Source organism: Barbus barbus (genome assembly GCF_936440315.1).
Source record: "Barbus barbus genome assembly, chromosome: 8".
Classification (NCBI taxonomy): Eukaryota; Metazoa; Chordata; class Actinopteri; order Cypriniformes; family Cyprinidae; genus Barbus; species Barbus barbus.
The window spans coordinates 12,114,165-12,129,157 of NC_136736.1; the positions used below are offsets into that span (position 1 = coordinate 12,114,165).

Here is a 14,993-nt window from a genome sequence, read left to right on the forward strand (position 1 = left end):
ACACTCCAACCTTTTCTAAGATATAATAATATATTAATAATAATCATCATCATCATTAAAGGCTCAATGGGAATTAGTTGCAGAGCTGTGGTGCTAACCAGAGTTTTGACATTGTTATATTTGTGGAGGTAAGAGTGCAACCAGACTTAAATGCAGGCATTACGTAAGATTATAAGAGTGGAAGGTCTTATTCAGAACAAGTGCAAATATAGATGTGAATGTCTTTAGCATAGCATTAATTACTGAGACTGGATGTGACTAAGAGGGAAGATGAAAATATTGAAACGAAAAGGGACAAAAACAGAGCCCTGCAGGACTTTCATGAGGGTTCTGTTTGTTAGTTCACAGGGTCTCAAAATGACCATTTCTTCCACCAATATCACACACCCAAATAACAGAGGATGAGGTGAGTGACTTATTTCAGCCACTTTCTCAGATAAATCCAGCCTGAGACATTACCATAATAATTCTACATTCACCTTTGTCAGGCAATTCTTGGAGGGAGTTTTGCATAATTAAGGCAGATCAAGCCGGGACAGACTTCAAATATGCGAACGAGTTCTCTCACTAAATTCCAAAGAGATTCACGGTGGTCGAGAGGCAGACAGGAGCTTTATATACAATTCACCACTGCTGTGCCGAATCCCTGACGACATCATCAAGACGCGTCAGCTATCCACATCCCACCAGGCTTTTTGGATGAGAACAGAAGGGGATAATTCCCCATAAGATTTCTGCATGAAAATCCTTCAAATTTTCTTTGTGCTCCACAGAAACAATGAGTATTCTTCATTTGCTGAAAATCCACATTTAGATTTTCAAGAAATAAAAGATACATTGTCTCAAAAGCTAAAAAGATGAGTAAACAAACACAGAGGAGCACACAGACAGGTTAAATGCTACGTGTACAGATGAAAAGAGAAGGTAATACTCGAATAGTCTCGAAAACTGTCTCTGCTGGAAAGACCATGGCTGAATGCTCAGTGTCCCTGCCATTACCAGAATACAAAGGTCAATTGTGCTTTCTGCCAGTAATGTCTGTTCCTGTCTATTTCTTTTCAGATACTACTAAGTAACCAATGTATTTTCATTACTTCTAATTAAGTATTTCATTTATTAAGATAAATGGAAATATCAATGAATGATGTAAAGCTGCAACAGAATCTAACACATTTATTTACTTGACATTTTACTTTACTTAGAATGAAGTGCAGATTGGTTTATCCACATAAATGAAATGAGAATGACTTGTTTTAGTGTCCTAATAAACCACAGAGGTGACTAAAGACATGCCCCATCTGGATTTCCCGTCTGGGCTGGTTAAAGCACGTTCAGAATTAAAGAGGGTTCAGGTGGTCATTACCCGCTCCTGGTGTATAATTCTGCACAATCTATATGATAACAGCTCAGATCATTATTTGAGAGTCCCTTGAGGATAGCATCAGTGAAGCATTCACATTTATTAAAGGTGATAAAATACAAAAAGTGTGGCCTCATTTTTTCCAGGACAATGCTCTATTGGTGCATCCAAGGAAAAAGGAGAAATACAGTGAGAATAGGAAGTTACAAACTTCACCTCACAAGATAGGAAGTTATAGACTTAACTTGCTAATTCTTAGGGCTAATAAATTGGACTGATAAATGTTGACTGACTTCCAGAATAGAATAAAAACCAACTAATCTGCTGATATATAATCAATACATCTGCAAATTTCTTATTCTTATTCTTAAATTTACATTTTTATTTATTTTTTTAAATCCCAGATTTAATGCATGAGCAGGTCATGAAAATATCGTTTTTAGACTAAAAATACCTAAATGTCAAAAACTGAAAAACAATTCATGGCAAACCTTATGGGTGCTTGAGGCAAATTTGTTCCAATGAGGAAAGGAACTGTCATGTGAAATTCAGTCTTCAACGGTTTAGTCGGACTGACATTTTGAATCTTGCTATTGACTAGTTTCTATGCAAACACATTTAATATAAAAAAGTATAGCAGTTTGTAGAGTTTGTAGAGTCTTCAGCGTATAGCTGTTCAAAGTAAAGATGTAGTAATGATACTATGCCAGAGCAAAAATAATAGGCCCATGCTGGTTTCCTATGCTTTCCAGACAATGCCAGAGCATAAATCCCTCACACAACATTCAGATTAATGACCATGTTTGAAACTATAGGGGCCATTTCAACCCCCTTCGGGCTTTGGCTAATATCTTCATTTAAATCATTTTATTAAATGACGTTTTAGATCTATCACTTACTTGTTTGCCCTCCAGAGTATAAAGTCTTTTCACAGTGCCAGAATCCAGTTTAATGGCATCAGTGATGTCTGTGAGCACCTGCTCAAAGGAGTGAGCTGTCTTCTTATTCAAGAGGATCCGGACAGCTTTACGGGGTTTGACACCACTCCTTATGACCGTCACCAGCTTGGGTTTGATGAAGTCTTTGCTCTCTCGTTCTCTCAGCTCATTCTTTGAGGTGGTAAGAGATGGCAGAGAGCGAGATGTGCCCATCTTCACGTTGACCGACCAGTTGGGATTGACATTCTTAGTGTAGTCCACTTTACGGAATGGTTCATTGGAAGCACACACATAGCTTTCACCTGCCAAGAGGAGAATAAGATGAACAGAATTGTTTTGTTCAAAATGCTTCAAAATACAGATATAGAGCTTCAGTTATGAATAAATTACTTTACTGAAAAACTAAATCATTCTTTTTTTTTTTTTAAATGTATTTTTGACATCATGTTTGGAGGTAAGAGGTGATTTTGATTTTACTTATGAAGTAGAAATGTATGTACTGTGATAAATACGGCCTATTTTAACTTAATTAAATATTGACTAAAGTGTTTAATTGTAAATATTGTTATGAATATGGCCGATTTTTACTTTATTAAATACTGACTAAAAGTTCTAAAAATATAACAATATAACAATAAAATATGATATAAATAAACAATATAATATATAATATAAAAATATAACAATAATATAACAATAAACTTTTTGCAGTGAAACACAAAATAAAACAGACAATTGTGAGATAAATTTTAAAGTTAGAAGTAAAGTAAAACAGTAACAAAGTTGCAGTTAAGAGATATAAAGACAATTTTGGAATTTTTGATAAAACCACAATTATAACAAAAAAGTGTTGCAATTTATGAGAAAGTCACAACAGTGAGATATGAAGTTACAGCTATGGGAAATAAACATATAAAGTCAAATTGTGAGAAACAAAGTCTTATTGTGATATATAGATTGATATTTCTAAAATATAAAGTTCTATAGGCACAATTGTGAGATATGAAGTCACAATTTTAAGAGTTGTATTTCTGATATATATATTTGCTATTCTGAGATATTACAATTGTAAAATATAAAGCTGCTATTATTTTTTATGAGTATAAATATAATAATACAATTATTTGTATTTTTTACACATGCTTCCATATGAAACCTCAGTAAATACAATAATAAACATTAAATGCACATCTAAGATATACAGAGACTGCAAAGGTTTGGGTTGAATAAAAACACATGTAACCCATCTGTGACCCCAGCTCTTTCTCTCAACACTTTTTAGCTGTGGCTTTGGACAAAGTCCAAGTTTTTTCCTTTTTGCAGGAATTCCAAAGTAATTGTTAGCAAGAATGCACTCCCATTCCCATAGCTATACTTCACAAACCAAAAGGCTAACATCCGCGGCTTGTCTGATAGACATTGCGTTAAATACTTAAAACCCATGAAAGTGTGCACGACAGCATAAAGGCCATGCTTGTTGTTTACGTGTGATGATGGCACATCTTGGCACTACAGCACAGGCAGCTGGTCTGAAAACGGAGCTTTGTCATCCTAAGGAGCACAGTGCTGTCAGGACAAAAGACTTGCTAGTGTATCAAAAGAGGACAAACAACCCTCGAAACCAAACATCCCCTCCTGCTCACCCCCTACCTCAGAGAAAACATGTCTGAATGTCACATTTACAACAGTTATGGCTTCTGATGAATTAACAGGAAACACATTCGTGAAAAGCATGATCAGCAATAGATTAAAGTCATTTCAAAATCAAAATGAATTTGTGTGATATATTTTGTATGCCATTTAAAAGTCGTATAGATTTGGTTAGTTCTGTTCGTCTGCTTTGAATTGATATTCAGTATAACATCGCTCTTCCTCACATGATTTTGCTTAATGTTTGCTGAGCAGTGGAAGCTTTATGGTGGTAAAGTGATTCTCATGTTAAGGTTGAGGGGTCAAGATGACATCAGGAGTTGAAAATGTGACCATTCAACTAGATTTGGAGGCCGAATTCCACTTCACACACCTCATCGTGAACTTTAAGGTGAGATAGACACTCTCACTCAAACATAAACACTCTGAACAAGAGCACAATCTTGAGGAATGTAGAACATATGCACAAAGTTCTTCTCTTCAAGTCCAGAGCTGCATTTCTGTAGTGCAATTTACATAAATTTTTTATTTTTGATGATGAATTTTTGAGAGTATATTTAAGTGTCAGAGAGAAAAAAAAGAGCAAACAATGACCATGTCTGAACACAAATTATGGTAAGTGACATCACTCTTAGACAGTGTTGGGGAAAGTTACTTTTAAAAGTAATGCATTACAATATTGCGTTACTCCCTAAAAAAGTAACTAATTAGATTACTTAGTTACTTTTTATGGAGAGTAATGCGTTACGTTACTTTTGCGTTACTTGTTAAATATGAGCAGGGCTTGATTGTTTTTAATATAAGAAGTTCTATTTATAGCTAATGTAAAAGCCCTTTCACACCAAAAAGTGTAATGAATAAACCTCAGGCTGAAGGAAAAGTAAATTCACATCTGTACAGTAGAACGCAGGAGAAGAAGGTGCAACACTCTTCAGCAATAAAAAAAACAATGAAGCACAATTGTTAGTTTATCTAAAGTCATTTTTGAACTGGATCATCAAAGGTCAGCAGCAAAGTCATTGGTTAATAAAATGGGATTAGATTAATTTGTGTTGTTTAACATTTAATTATTCCAGGTTTGCATCATATTCTGAGTTTGCATTTCACTGTTTTAATTCATTTTGATGAATACTAAATCAGTTTTTTGAGAGTGGGATGAATTAATGCAGATCCACATTTAGTCTAGAACTACAGAAACATCACGTTCACACAGCGCACACAACACCTCAGTACTTCCGATTTCTCCCAACATGGGGACAGGAGAACCGTCAGTCAATAAATGGGAAAAATGTAACTTAGATATTTTCTTGCAAATTAAAAAGTAATGTGTTACTTTACTAGTTACTTGAAAAAACGTAATCTGATTACGTAACTTGCATTACTTGTAATGCGTTACCCCCAACACTGCTCTTAGATATGCATGCAATGCACACCAAACTATTTAGCTTCATTACGTAAACACTATCTACTCAGAAAAGAAATTGAAATATCATCTGAATCTGAACAGGAAAGTCTACATCCTCTGGAGAAACTAGTGGGCTTCAAACTAAGATGAAAAATTATATATATTTTTCATCTTAGCTAAGTCAGGCAACTGAGAACAGATGACTCACCTAGTGTGAATGAAAAGTTTGTTTATTCACATGAGAGTATGAAGAGATGTGTGATATAACCATCGTCTGTTAGCATTGATGCATTTAAAATATTTCAGGTTTAGCGTGCAATCCAAGTTAAATCAATAACCAAAATTAAGATCTATTAAAACTAAAACGTTGAAAACAAAACACCAAGCAACAGAAATTACATGCATGCAAATTGTTTTAAACATTTTCAGATAAATAACTAAAACTTAATACTCATAAATCATTAAGATTATATGGCCAACGTTTAGTTCCACCACTGACACAGAACTACAACCATTCATCCACAGCATAAATGTCATTGTTCCGGCCACTGGATCATGAAATATCAATTTCTCTCAGTTTACCTCAGAAATTGGAGGGAGGGAGGGAGAGGCTCCCAAGACACCGGGCTTTATTAAGCTGAGAAATTAACAAAAGGCTAATTAATCAAGTAGACTCCAGATGGGGTCACTATTACTGATGATAAACTGACCCAAAATCAGATGGCAGCTATCTGACATAATATGTGTTGGAAAACAGAAATATAGTAATACTGATGTCATTCACATGGGACTCAGGTGTGGACTGGAAAAACCACTGGGGTTATGAACCCTCCATCACCCTCTCATAACCAGTCCTGCCTTGACGTCCAGATTGGACCTTGATGTGCCCATCATTCAACATAGTGTGTTGGGCCAGCACAATAAGCAGTATCAGTAGCTACAAACACTCCAACGTAGTTTTCTATTGCTGGCGATCTTTAGCAAATAGCATTCATAGCTTTGATCATGTACGTGTAAGACTTTACACAGATTTGTAACACAAAAGAGAACTAAGCCAACCCTCAGTCAGCATGAAGAGATGCTGAGCTTGGCACTTCAAATGCAAAGCACTTGTACAATTGCATCACTGAGCAAACACAGAGTCACATTCTGCATCACAATCTCACATGCTCAACCAAAGCAGCTGCACTTGTGCTTGCACACTAATTTAGTAAAATATATACTCGTGTTCAGAATAACATAATTTAGCATGTTAAATTTTTTAATTATGCAATGAATTCTGCATTCAGGTGAAATACCACAGAGCAATAACAACAAGGCCTGTATAAATGGGTTGGTTTTTATGACACTCAAGTCTACATGCTATATAACATGACTATATACATATAAAAAAATATATTCTAAGAGAACATTATTAACATTTCGATAAAGTTGTATATCATACTCATTCATTGTGATTGAGTACTGGCTTTGAATGACCAATGGCAGTCAAAGCAATAGTTCGCTCCTCAAAAATGGCAATTGTGTCATTGTTTAGTCACTCTTATGTTGTTCCAAATGGCTTTCTCTTCTATGGAACACAGAAGGTATTTTTATCCAAATACTAAAATTCAGCTTGGTCCAGTGGACCTTGACCCCCTATGACTTTCATTATATTGATAAAAAACAACATATTCATTTTGTTGATGGATTTACAAGAGAATGAGCAAATGGTGAAAAAAAATGTAATGTCTATTTTCAAGTTCAGTAAGGAAAGGAATGGGCCTTAGTAATGACTGTGGCCTTAAGTGACTTGAGACTATGTCTTAATAGACTATTCCATCAGCTGATTTAAGTAAACATACAGTAATCTTGGTTAACACTATGTTAATCCTGTTTATCATGCAAGGCTTGTAATGTTTAAAGTTAATAAATACAGTGAGAAGACACTCTTCATATTATAATTATATTACCTTTATGTGATTGACCTAATGAATGAATGAATGAATGAATGAATGAATGAAAGTTTTTGCAATATATATAGAACAATAGTGCCAATAAGGTATTGGAAATTGGAGTGTGAATTGAAAATCCAGTGTTTATGTGTGTGAGAGACTTGGAAAAGTTACCTACACTGACTTGCCATGTTGCAACATTGCAAACAATGCATCTTTACAATCACTAAAGTATGATAATAACAGTGGTGCGTTACTGGATGTCACATGGGGAAAATAATTCGAAGTGCCTGTTGTGTCTATTTAGACTTTGGCACCTGTACAATCTTCAACCTCACCTTCTAGTAACTCATCCAGGCTGGTGATCTTCTTCCCCCCTTCCATAGCATAGATGTTCCGGACTCCTTGCGGTAAATTCACATTGTCCGAGAGGGAGCGGGTGAGCTCCATCAGCAGCGCGTCGAAGGATCTGAAGCGGTCACTGGACACCGCGTACACCAAGCCCTTGAAGTATTTATCACCGTTCCGATAGAAGCGAACTTTTTTGGCTTTCCTCTCGGAGGTGAGAGACTGCAGTGTGCGTGTGCGGTAGAAACTACAGTGCGCACTGTGAGCGGGACTGGGCACGAGCCCGTTACCCCTCGAGCCGGAATGTGAAGCGCCACTCATCCGCGGGGACCGGTGACTCTTCTCGCGCTCCTCGAAATGCTCCCATTCGATGCTTCTGCTTGACATGTTTATTTCCTTGAAGTCAAAGCGCGGATCCTTGAATAAATTAGCTTGTTTTTGTGCTGTTGTTTCTGCCGGTTGTTGTTCGTGTTATTTCTTCCTTCTTAGGGCTTTCAACAAATGATACGCATTTTCTGTAGGAAATCAGTCCAACAAAAGACCCAAAACAGTTCAATTCAACTTTTTATACAGCTAAATAAAGAGGTTGTTAAAATATATATTACGAGAAATAAAATATTGTGAAAGTCCCAGTAGTCCGCAAATCCAAGGACTGTACAATTCAAGGACAGACTCTATAGTAGAGGTGAGCCCCGGTCATGATGAGATGAGACGCGCAGAGCTGTATGTGCGCATGCTGGACACGCGTGACCGTCTGCGGTTCTCTTCATCCCTCCACTGCCACTCAATCAGGCCAACACTCGCCACACACCTACATGAAAGCCACGGAAGAGAGGAAAAGAGGTGCTCCTCCTCAGGGTCCTAAAACGCCAACATCTCTCCAAACGCAGTGGTTCTGCGTGGCCCACTAGGGGGCCTCAACCTTCAAAGGGGACAAATTAACTTAAAGGGATAGTTCACCCCAAATATGAAAACGACAGGTAAATTTACTCACGTTCAGGCAATCCAAGACGTAGGTGAAGATCTTCAGCTGAAACATGGTCCTTTCTGATTTGCAATGGCTACCATTATTTTTTCAGAGTTAAGAAAAGCATATCAGGCAACAATAAATTAATACCTCCCACTCAGAGAAATGCTGATATATTGGGGTCTTATGAAGTGAGGCAATCAGTCTGTGTAATAAATTGAACATTATTTAGGCTACAAATTTATTACCTGTAATCCATAGCCTCCTCCAAAGCAATGATGTGGAATGTGGATGTTTTACATGTCTGAAGAATATAACGTCTTAATCAAGTAGTTTTTACATAAATCACGAGAAACCATAAAATTCATCATTCGTCAAGAGTTCATATGCAAAAGCCTCTAAGTGCTGTTTGAAATTTTCCTCTTAAATGAGCAGCTTTATCAGGATCCTGTGTGTAGGTTCAGTAATTTCACTTTAATGGCAATAAATAGGTTATTTTCATTGCCATTCAAGTGAAATAACTGAATATAAACAGGAGCCTGAGAAAAAAAAATTGAAGAAAATGTCAAAGGGCACTTAGAGGCTTTTACATCTAAACTCTGAAGTATTCTGAAATGAAGTATTAATATTTTAGAATTTATGCAAACTTTAGTATACATATGAATACTCACAAGATCCCAGTAGACTACAAACACTTTTTCTCACTCTTTGTTCTAAAAATCAAGCAGTTTCACAACAACAGCAATTTCTCTTGCTCTTTATTATTCTTGCAGTCACAACACTGAAACTGCTGACTGTAATATCAAGACACATATTAAGCAAAATATCTAATATTTCAGTGGTGTGCAGGCTTATGGCCTCCCGAGACACAACGAGGGCAAACTCTGACACAACAATTCTTTTATGAATTAAAGGAAGAATAAAAACTGCTGCAACTGCATGAAAGGAAGTAAACGGGAAGAAAAGCCCCGGAGAGAGGAAATCCTGAAGACAATAACTGTTGCAGCTGAGAAAGAGTCCCTTTCTCGAAAATGAAAGAGAGGGAGGAAGAGAGGAGATTTCCCTCTCTGCAGAGAAACTCCTGCCTAAGGCATGGTGTTACATAAACACTGGAAACATTAAGAATAATGATCTTAAATATACATTAATGCTGTTTAATTTTACTAATATTACTTGATAAAAGAGTCAAATGAACATTTGAAGTTATTAGTTAAATGTTTATGTTCATCCTTAGACCTACAGATATCCAATAGTCCTTTCGACAATACTCAAGTTAAATACAACGTCTGATTTATTTAAATCATTTTAAGAATAAACAGCAACTCACAACTCATCCTAGAAAGTTGATTTCCCTTTCTCATTAATCCAAAACAGTCTGCCATCTAGCGGATGAACCATGTATGCGCAGGAGTATAATGGTTCTGAAATCGGGAACCCGGTCTGTCACAAATGCATACAAAAAAAAAAGAAAGAAAGAAATTATATATATATATGTGTGTGTGTCTTGTACAAAAATTGAGAAATGATTTTTCAATCCATTGCACATATACAGTATTAAGTTACATAAACTTCAGGAAAAATTGAGTCTGAGGAAAAATTACAGTCTAATAGCCTAAAGTTTAAGAACCAATTAACTTCCTCCTCCTTAATCCAGGTATGAACCATTCTATAACTACTGATCGTAGACCACCAACCAGGACAAACTTGGAGGGTGGACGTCTGGGGCGAAAAAAGCATTTATCATGAGATCGCTCACATTCCATTAGGAGTGGGGTGTTGTGTGTTGAGTGTGATGTGATGTTTTATTAAAGTAGCAGATATAACATTGCTTTGTAGGTGGGTATTTATTTAAGACCACTTTTGACTGTGCATGTGGATTTATATTTTCCCTAGTTTTTTGTTTTGTTTTTTGGATGCATTCTTTAATAATGTGCAACACGATTATAATTAAATACTTTTTCAGAACATGACTTTTACTGACTCAGATGACAATAAAGTATAAAAATTTTATTACAGGCAAACTTTGTGATGATGAACAAAATGATGAATAAAATTACGCAGTTTAGTAATCCATTTATCTAAACAATTGGTAAAAACATTTTCACCAAATACTGACATAGTTTAAAATTTGGTTTATATATTTTTTCTTTAAATCAAATGTAATTACTATTATTATTATTATTATTATTATTATTAAACTCTCATTGATATAGGCCTAATGTTTACACCTGCAATTCCACTTTTTGCCACATTGTGATGCCCTAATACACCCCTAAACAAAATCTTAAAACCGGGGGAAACATTACAAGTATTCACATTTCGCGCTGGTGGATTGTAACCAGGTTGTAAGTACTGCGTCAAAATACCAAAAGAAGAAACAGGAGCAAGAGACAAAAAAATAGAGAATAGGCAATTTACTGAAAACTTCATTTAAACTCAAACAGGCTGATCAATCAGCTGATCAAAAGTTTAAGACCGTAGCCTTAAAAAGTTAAAATCAGCGCAAAAATCGTGTCATTATTATCCATCAGGCAGTCACACTGTCATGACCTCCTGATGTCAAAGGCAAAAGGGCTTTCTGTCTTTGAACTTGGCAGGATTGTTGAGCTGCACAAGCAAGTGTGCGCGCAAGGCGCCCCGCAACGTCACTGACGTGGTTGGAAGCAGTAAGAAAGTCATTTTACGCTTCTTAAAACATCCTGAGAGTTATGGGACAAAAAAGTCAAGTGGTACACCCCCAAAAATTAGTGAAACATGCAGGATGGCCCAAAAGAGCGACGTTATTCTCCTGGAAGAGGTCCTTCAGGCGGGCGTTGTGAACTGCAGCGTTGTCCTGTTGAAAGACCCAGTCTTTACCACACAGACGAGGGCCCTCTGACAAGAGGGATGCCCGCTGCAACATGTCCACATATAAGCCAGCCGCCGTTTGACGCCCCTGCACAACCTGAAGCTCCATTTTCCCATAGGCTATATGGAAAAAGCACCCCAGATCATGATTGAGCCTCCTCCATTGTACCGCGTGGAAAACACGTTGGAAGTCATCAGGACCATCCAGGTTAAATTTTTCCCATCAGAGAATAAAACTTTCTTCCACCTTTCAATGACCCATGTTTGGTGCTCCCTTGCAAATTCCAAATAGGCAAGTTTGTGGCGTGGGGCGACACTGTGCGCTGTTTTATCAGTACTTTCACTTTCAAAATCGATCGCGTTCAACAAGGAGGAGGGAGGATGGAAAGTGGTGGGGCACAGTTGGCGCCGGCCCTGCCTTTGAAGACGGTTTCTGTTCTTTAAGCCCTTCTCTCGCAGATGCCGTCTTATGGTTATTGGGTTGAGGATCGTCCTGTGTCTTCACGGACAGCCCGTCAGATCCTCCGGCGCAGTGCAGGTGCATTTTTTTGGGTCTACCACTTGACTTTTTTTGTCCCATAACTCTCAGGATCTTTTAAGAAATGTAAATTGACTGTCTTACTGCGTCCAACCTCTGCAGCGATGGCGCGTTGCGCGCACCCTTGCTTGTGCAGCTCAACAATCCTGCCACGTTCAAAGACAGAAAGCCCTTTTGCCTTTGCCATCAGGAGGTCATGACAGTGTGACTGCATGAAGGACAATGACATGAAAGCCATATTTTTGCGCAGATTTTAACTTTTTAAGGCTATGGTCTTAAACTTTTGATCATCTGATGAACAGGCTGTTTGAGTTTTAATGCAGTTTTCAATAAATTGTCCATTCTCTTTTTTTTTTTGTCTCTTGCTCCTGTTTCTTCTTTTGGCATTTTGAAGCAGTAGCTACGTACAACCTGGTTACAATCCACCAGCACGAAATGCGATTACTTTTAATGTATCCCCCAGTCTGGGGAAGTCGTGGCCTAATGGTTAGAGAGTCGGACAGGTAATCCAAAGGTTGCGGGTTTGAGTCTTGGGCCAGCAGGAATTGTAGGTGGGGGGAGTGAATGTACAGAGCTCTCTCCACCCTCAATACCACAACTGAGGTGCCCTTGAGCAATATACCCGGGCACCGCAGCATAAATGGCTGCCCACTGCTCTGGGTGTGTGTTCACGGTGTGTGGGTGTGTTCACTGCTGTGTGTGTGCACGTTGGATGGGTTAAATGCAGAGCACGAATTCTGAGTATGGGGCACTATACTTGGCAGTATGTCACTTCACTTTTTTAAGATTTTGTTCAGGTGTGTACACAACTTGAAATAAAGTGCTTAAGTGTTTCTGGGTTACTACATTCATTTGACATAAATGTATCTTGAATAGAATTATTCGTCACCGGGTAATAAAAACGTCAGTCTGTCTGTGGTAAGTCATCAGAATGAGTCTTGCTTCCTGTTGAGATGATCCAAGCCATGAAAGCGCGCGCAGCTGCACAGACACACACTGTCACACACACACTTTTTTTTTTTTTACTGTTTACTCTTTAGCTATCTAAATGGGGACATTACATTACATTATATACTTATATTGTTTTTATATACAGACAGTTATAGATTTTATAAACTAATCCCACCCATAACCCTACCCATTACAGAAAATGTTCTGCATTTGCAGGTATACACACACACACACACTGGCTTCCATGTTTTATGAGGATATATTCCATAGACGTAATGATTTTTGTACTATACAAATGATATTTTCTATCACTTTACCCTAACCCTACCCCTAAATCTAGCCCTCACACAAAACTTTCTGCATTTTTAGATTTTCAAAAAAGATTGTTCTGTATTTTTTTTGTTTTTATACACGAACTAAGTTTCTGAACTGTAGAATCGACACTTAGACACAACATTCATTACACTGAGGTGGCCTTGGAGTTGTGTAAATGATGCATCAGGACAGCAGAGTGCTCTTTATTACAAATTAACATTTCGGTTGATGGCATACTTTAGCAGCAAGCGGGTAAAATATCTGCCTGTTAAATATGCCATAAATCTGTCAGCCAGCGCATTTGTTAGCGAGCGGCGTCTGTCTCATCTGTGGCCAAAAGTGATCCAAGGTCACACACATCAGGACGAGCTCACTGGGCAGCCCATCTGATCATATAACTCACACCAAAAACTCTCCCTTGAGAAATAACATCATGTCTGCTGTGGCCATGAGGCTGGGACACATATGGTAATTGTTCAAGCAGATGAGAACATGCTTGCATTAATAATATGTTTAAGAGACATGAAAAGGAAGGGTAGCCTATGTGAGACCATCAAGCCATCCATGCAGGGTTATTAATATGGGAGATATGTACAGTATAGAAGGTTTGTTGGCATTTTAAAGATCCATGCAGAAGATTTCATCATATTAATTATTAAATGAGTGTCACAGGAAGTAAACATGTAAAAAAACAAGACAGTTAAGGATCCATTTGTTAACATCGGTTCACTACATTATAGTTAACATGAACCAACAATGAAAATAATGAATTTAAAGCATTTATTATCTTAGGGTTAATTTCAACATTTACTAATGCATTATCAAAATCAAAAGTTGTACCTATTAAATAGTAGGCTATTTGACAGAACTGAGCTAACATGAACTAACACTAAACAGTTGTATTTAATTAACAATCAAAAATTAATAACAAAGAATAATAAATACTGTAAGCTGACATGTAGTTGCAATGTTTGATAGGAGAATGTCTAAAGCTGACCTTCAAAATAAAGTTTAACCAAGAGGTTTTATCATCAGTTACTCAACTTTCAAATTGTAATTTCAATTGTTCAAATTTTTTTTTTTGTGGAACATAAAATAAGATAGGCCTATGTTTTAATTATTTTGTCTATACAATGAAAGTCAATAAGGTAAAAAATAATATCAGACTCCACTCACTGACTTTCTTATGGACAAAAACATTTGTGTGTGTGATTACAGAATTTTCATTTTAATACATCCTTGTGAAAACTATGATGTAAATCACGATTAATCAACGACAGTTCACAGCCCTTCCAACACATTACCCTGCTCTTCTTAACAATTTCCCACATAGCATGGTCATATTTGCATTGCTTCAGTGTGAGTCAAGTTCATTGACGACTAGTTTCACAGTGAATATCAAGCGCTCTTTGTGGGATAGCACTATCTGGTCAGTTTGCGGCTGTCTAACGTTTTTCAAAGCGTCATGGTCCATGTGTTGCCCACTGCATGACCAAATAGCAATGCCTTTGTTGTTAGTGTTGCAACATAACAATTTTAGCGCAGAAAGTTTACATGATTCATGTCGCATAACACTTGAGGTGCAAAGACCATGATGACTGACAAATGGCCATTAACATATCTTTCATGTTGTAGCATTTATAATAGCATATTCAACCCGATTTCACATTAAAATGCTATAATATCATATAAGCAGTCTAAGTTGAAACAGAAAACGTTTTAGTAGTTTATAGTTTGTCC

At 37.1% G+C, this 14,993-nt stretch overlaps 1 protein-coding gene across 6 annotated transcripts in view; it reads right to left on the reverse strand.

The window, feature by feature from the left end:
- The window catches only part of LOC306873884 (serine/threonine-protein kinase DCLK2-like), a 57,979-nt gene extending 49,558 nt beyond the window's left edge, over window positions 1-8,421 (reverse strand). For all 6 annotated transcript variants that reach the window (XR_013784534.1, XR_013784535.1, XR_013784536.1 and 3 more), the window contains exons 1-2: window positions 7,626-8,421; window positions 2,260-2,600 (exon numbers count right to left, since the gene is read on the reverse strand). Coding sequence is in view for 3 of the 6 variants with exons in the window: in XM_079423412.1 (XP_079279538.1) it covers window positions 2,260-2,600; window positions 7,626-8,022 (738 nt within the window). In the remaining 3 variants the exon portion in view is untranslated. The remainder of the gene's footprint in view (window positions 1-2,259; window positions 2,601-7,625) is intronic.
- Window positions 8,422-14,993: the final 6,572 nt, after the last annotated feature.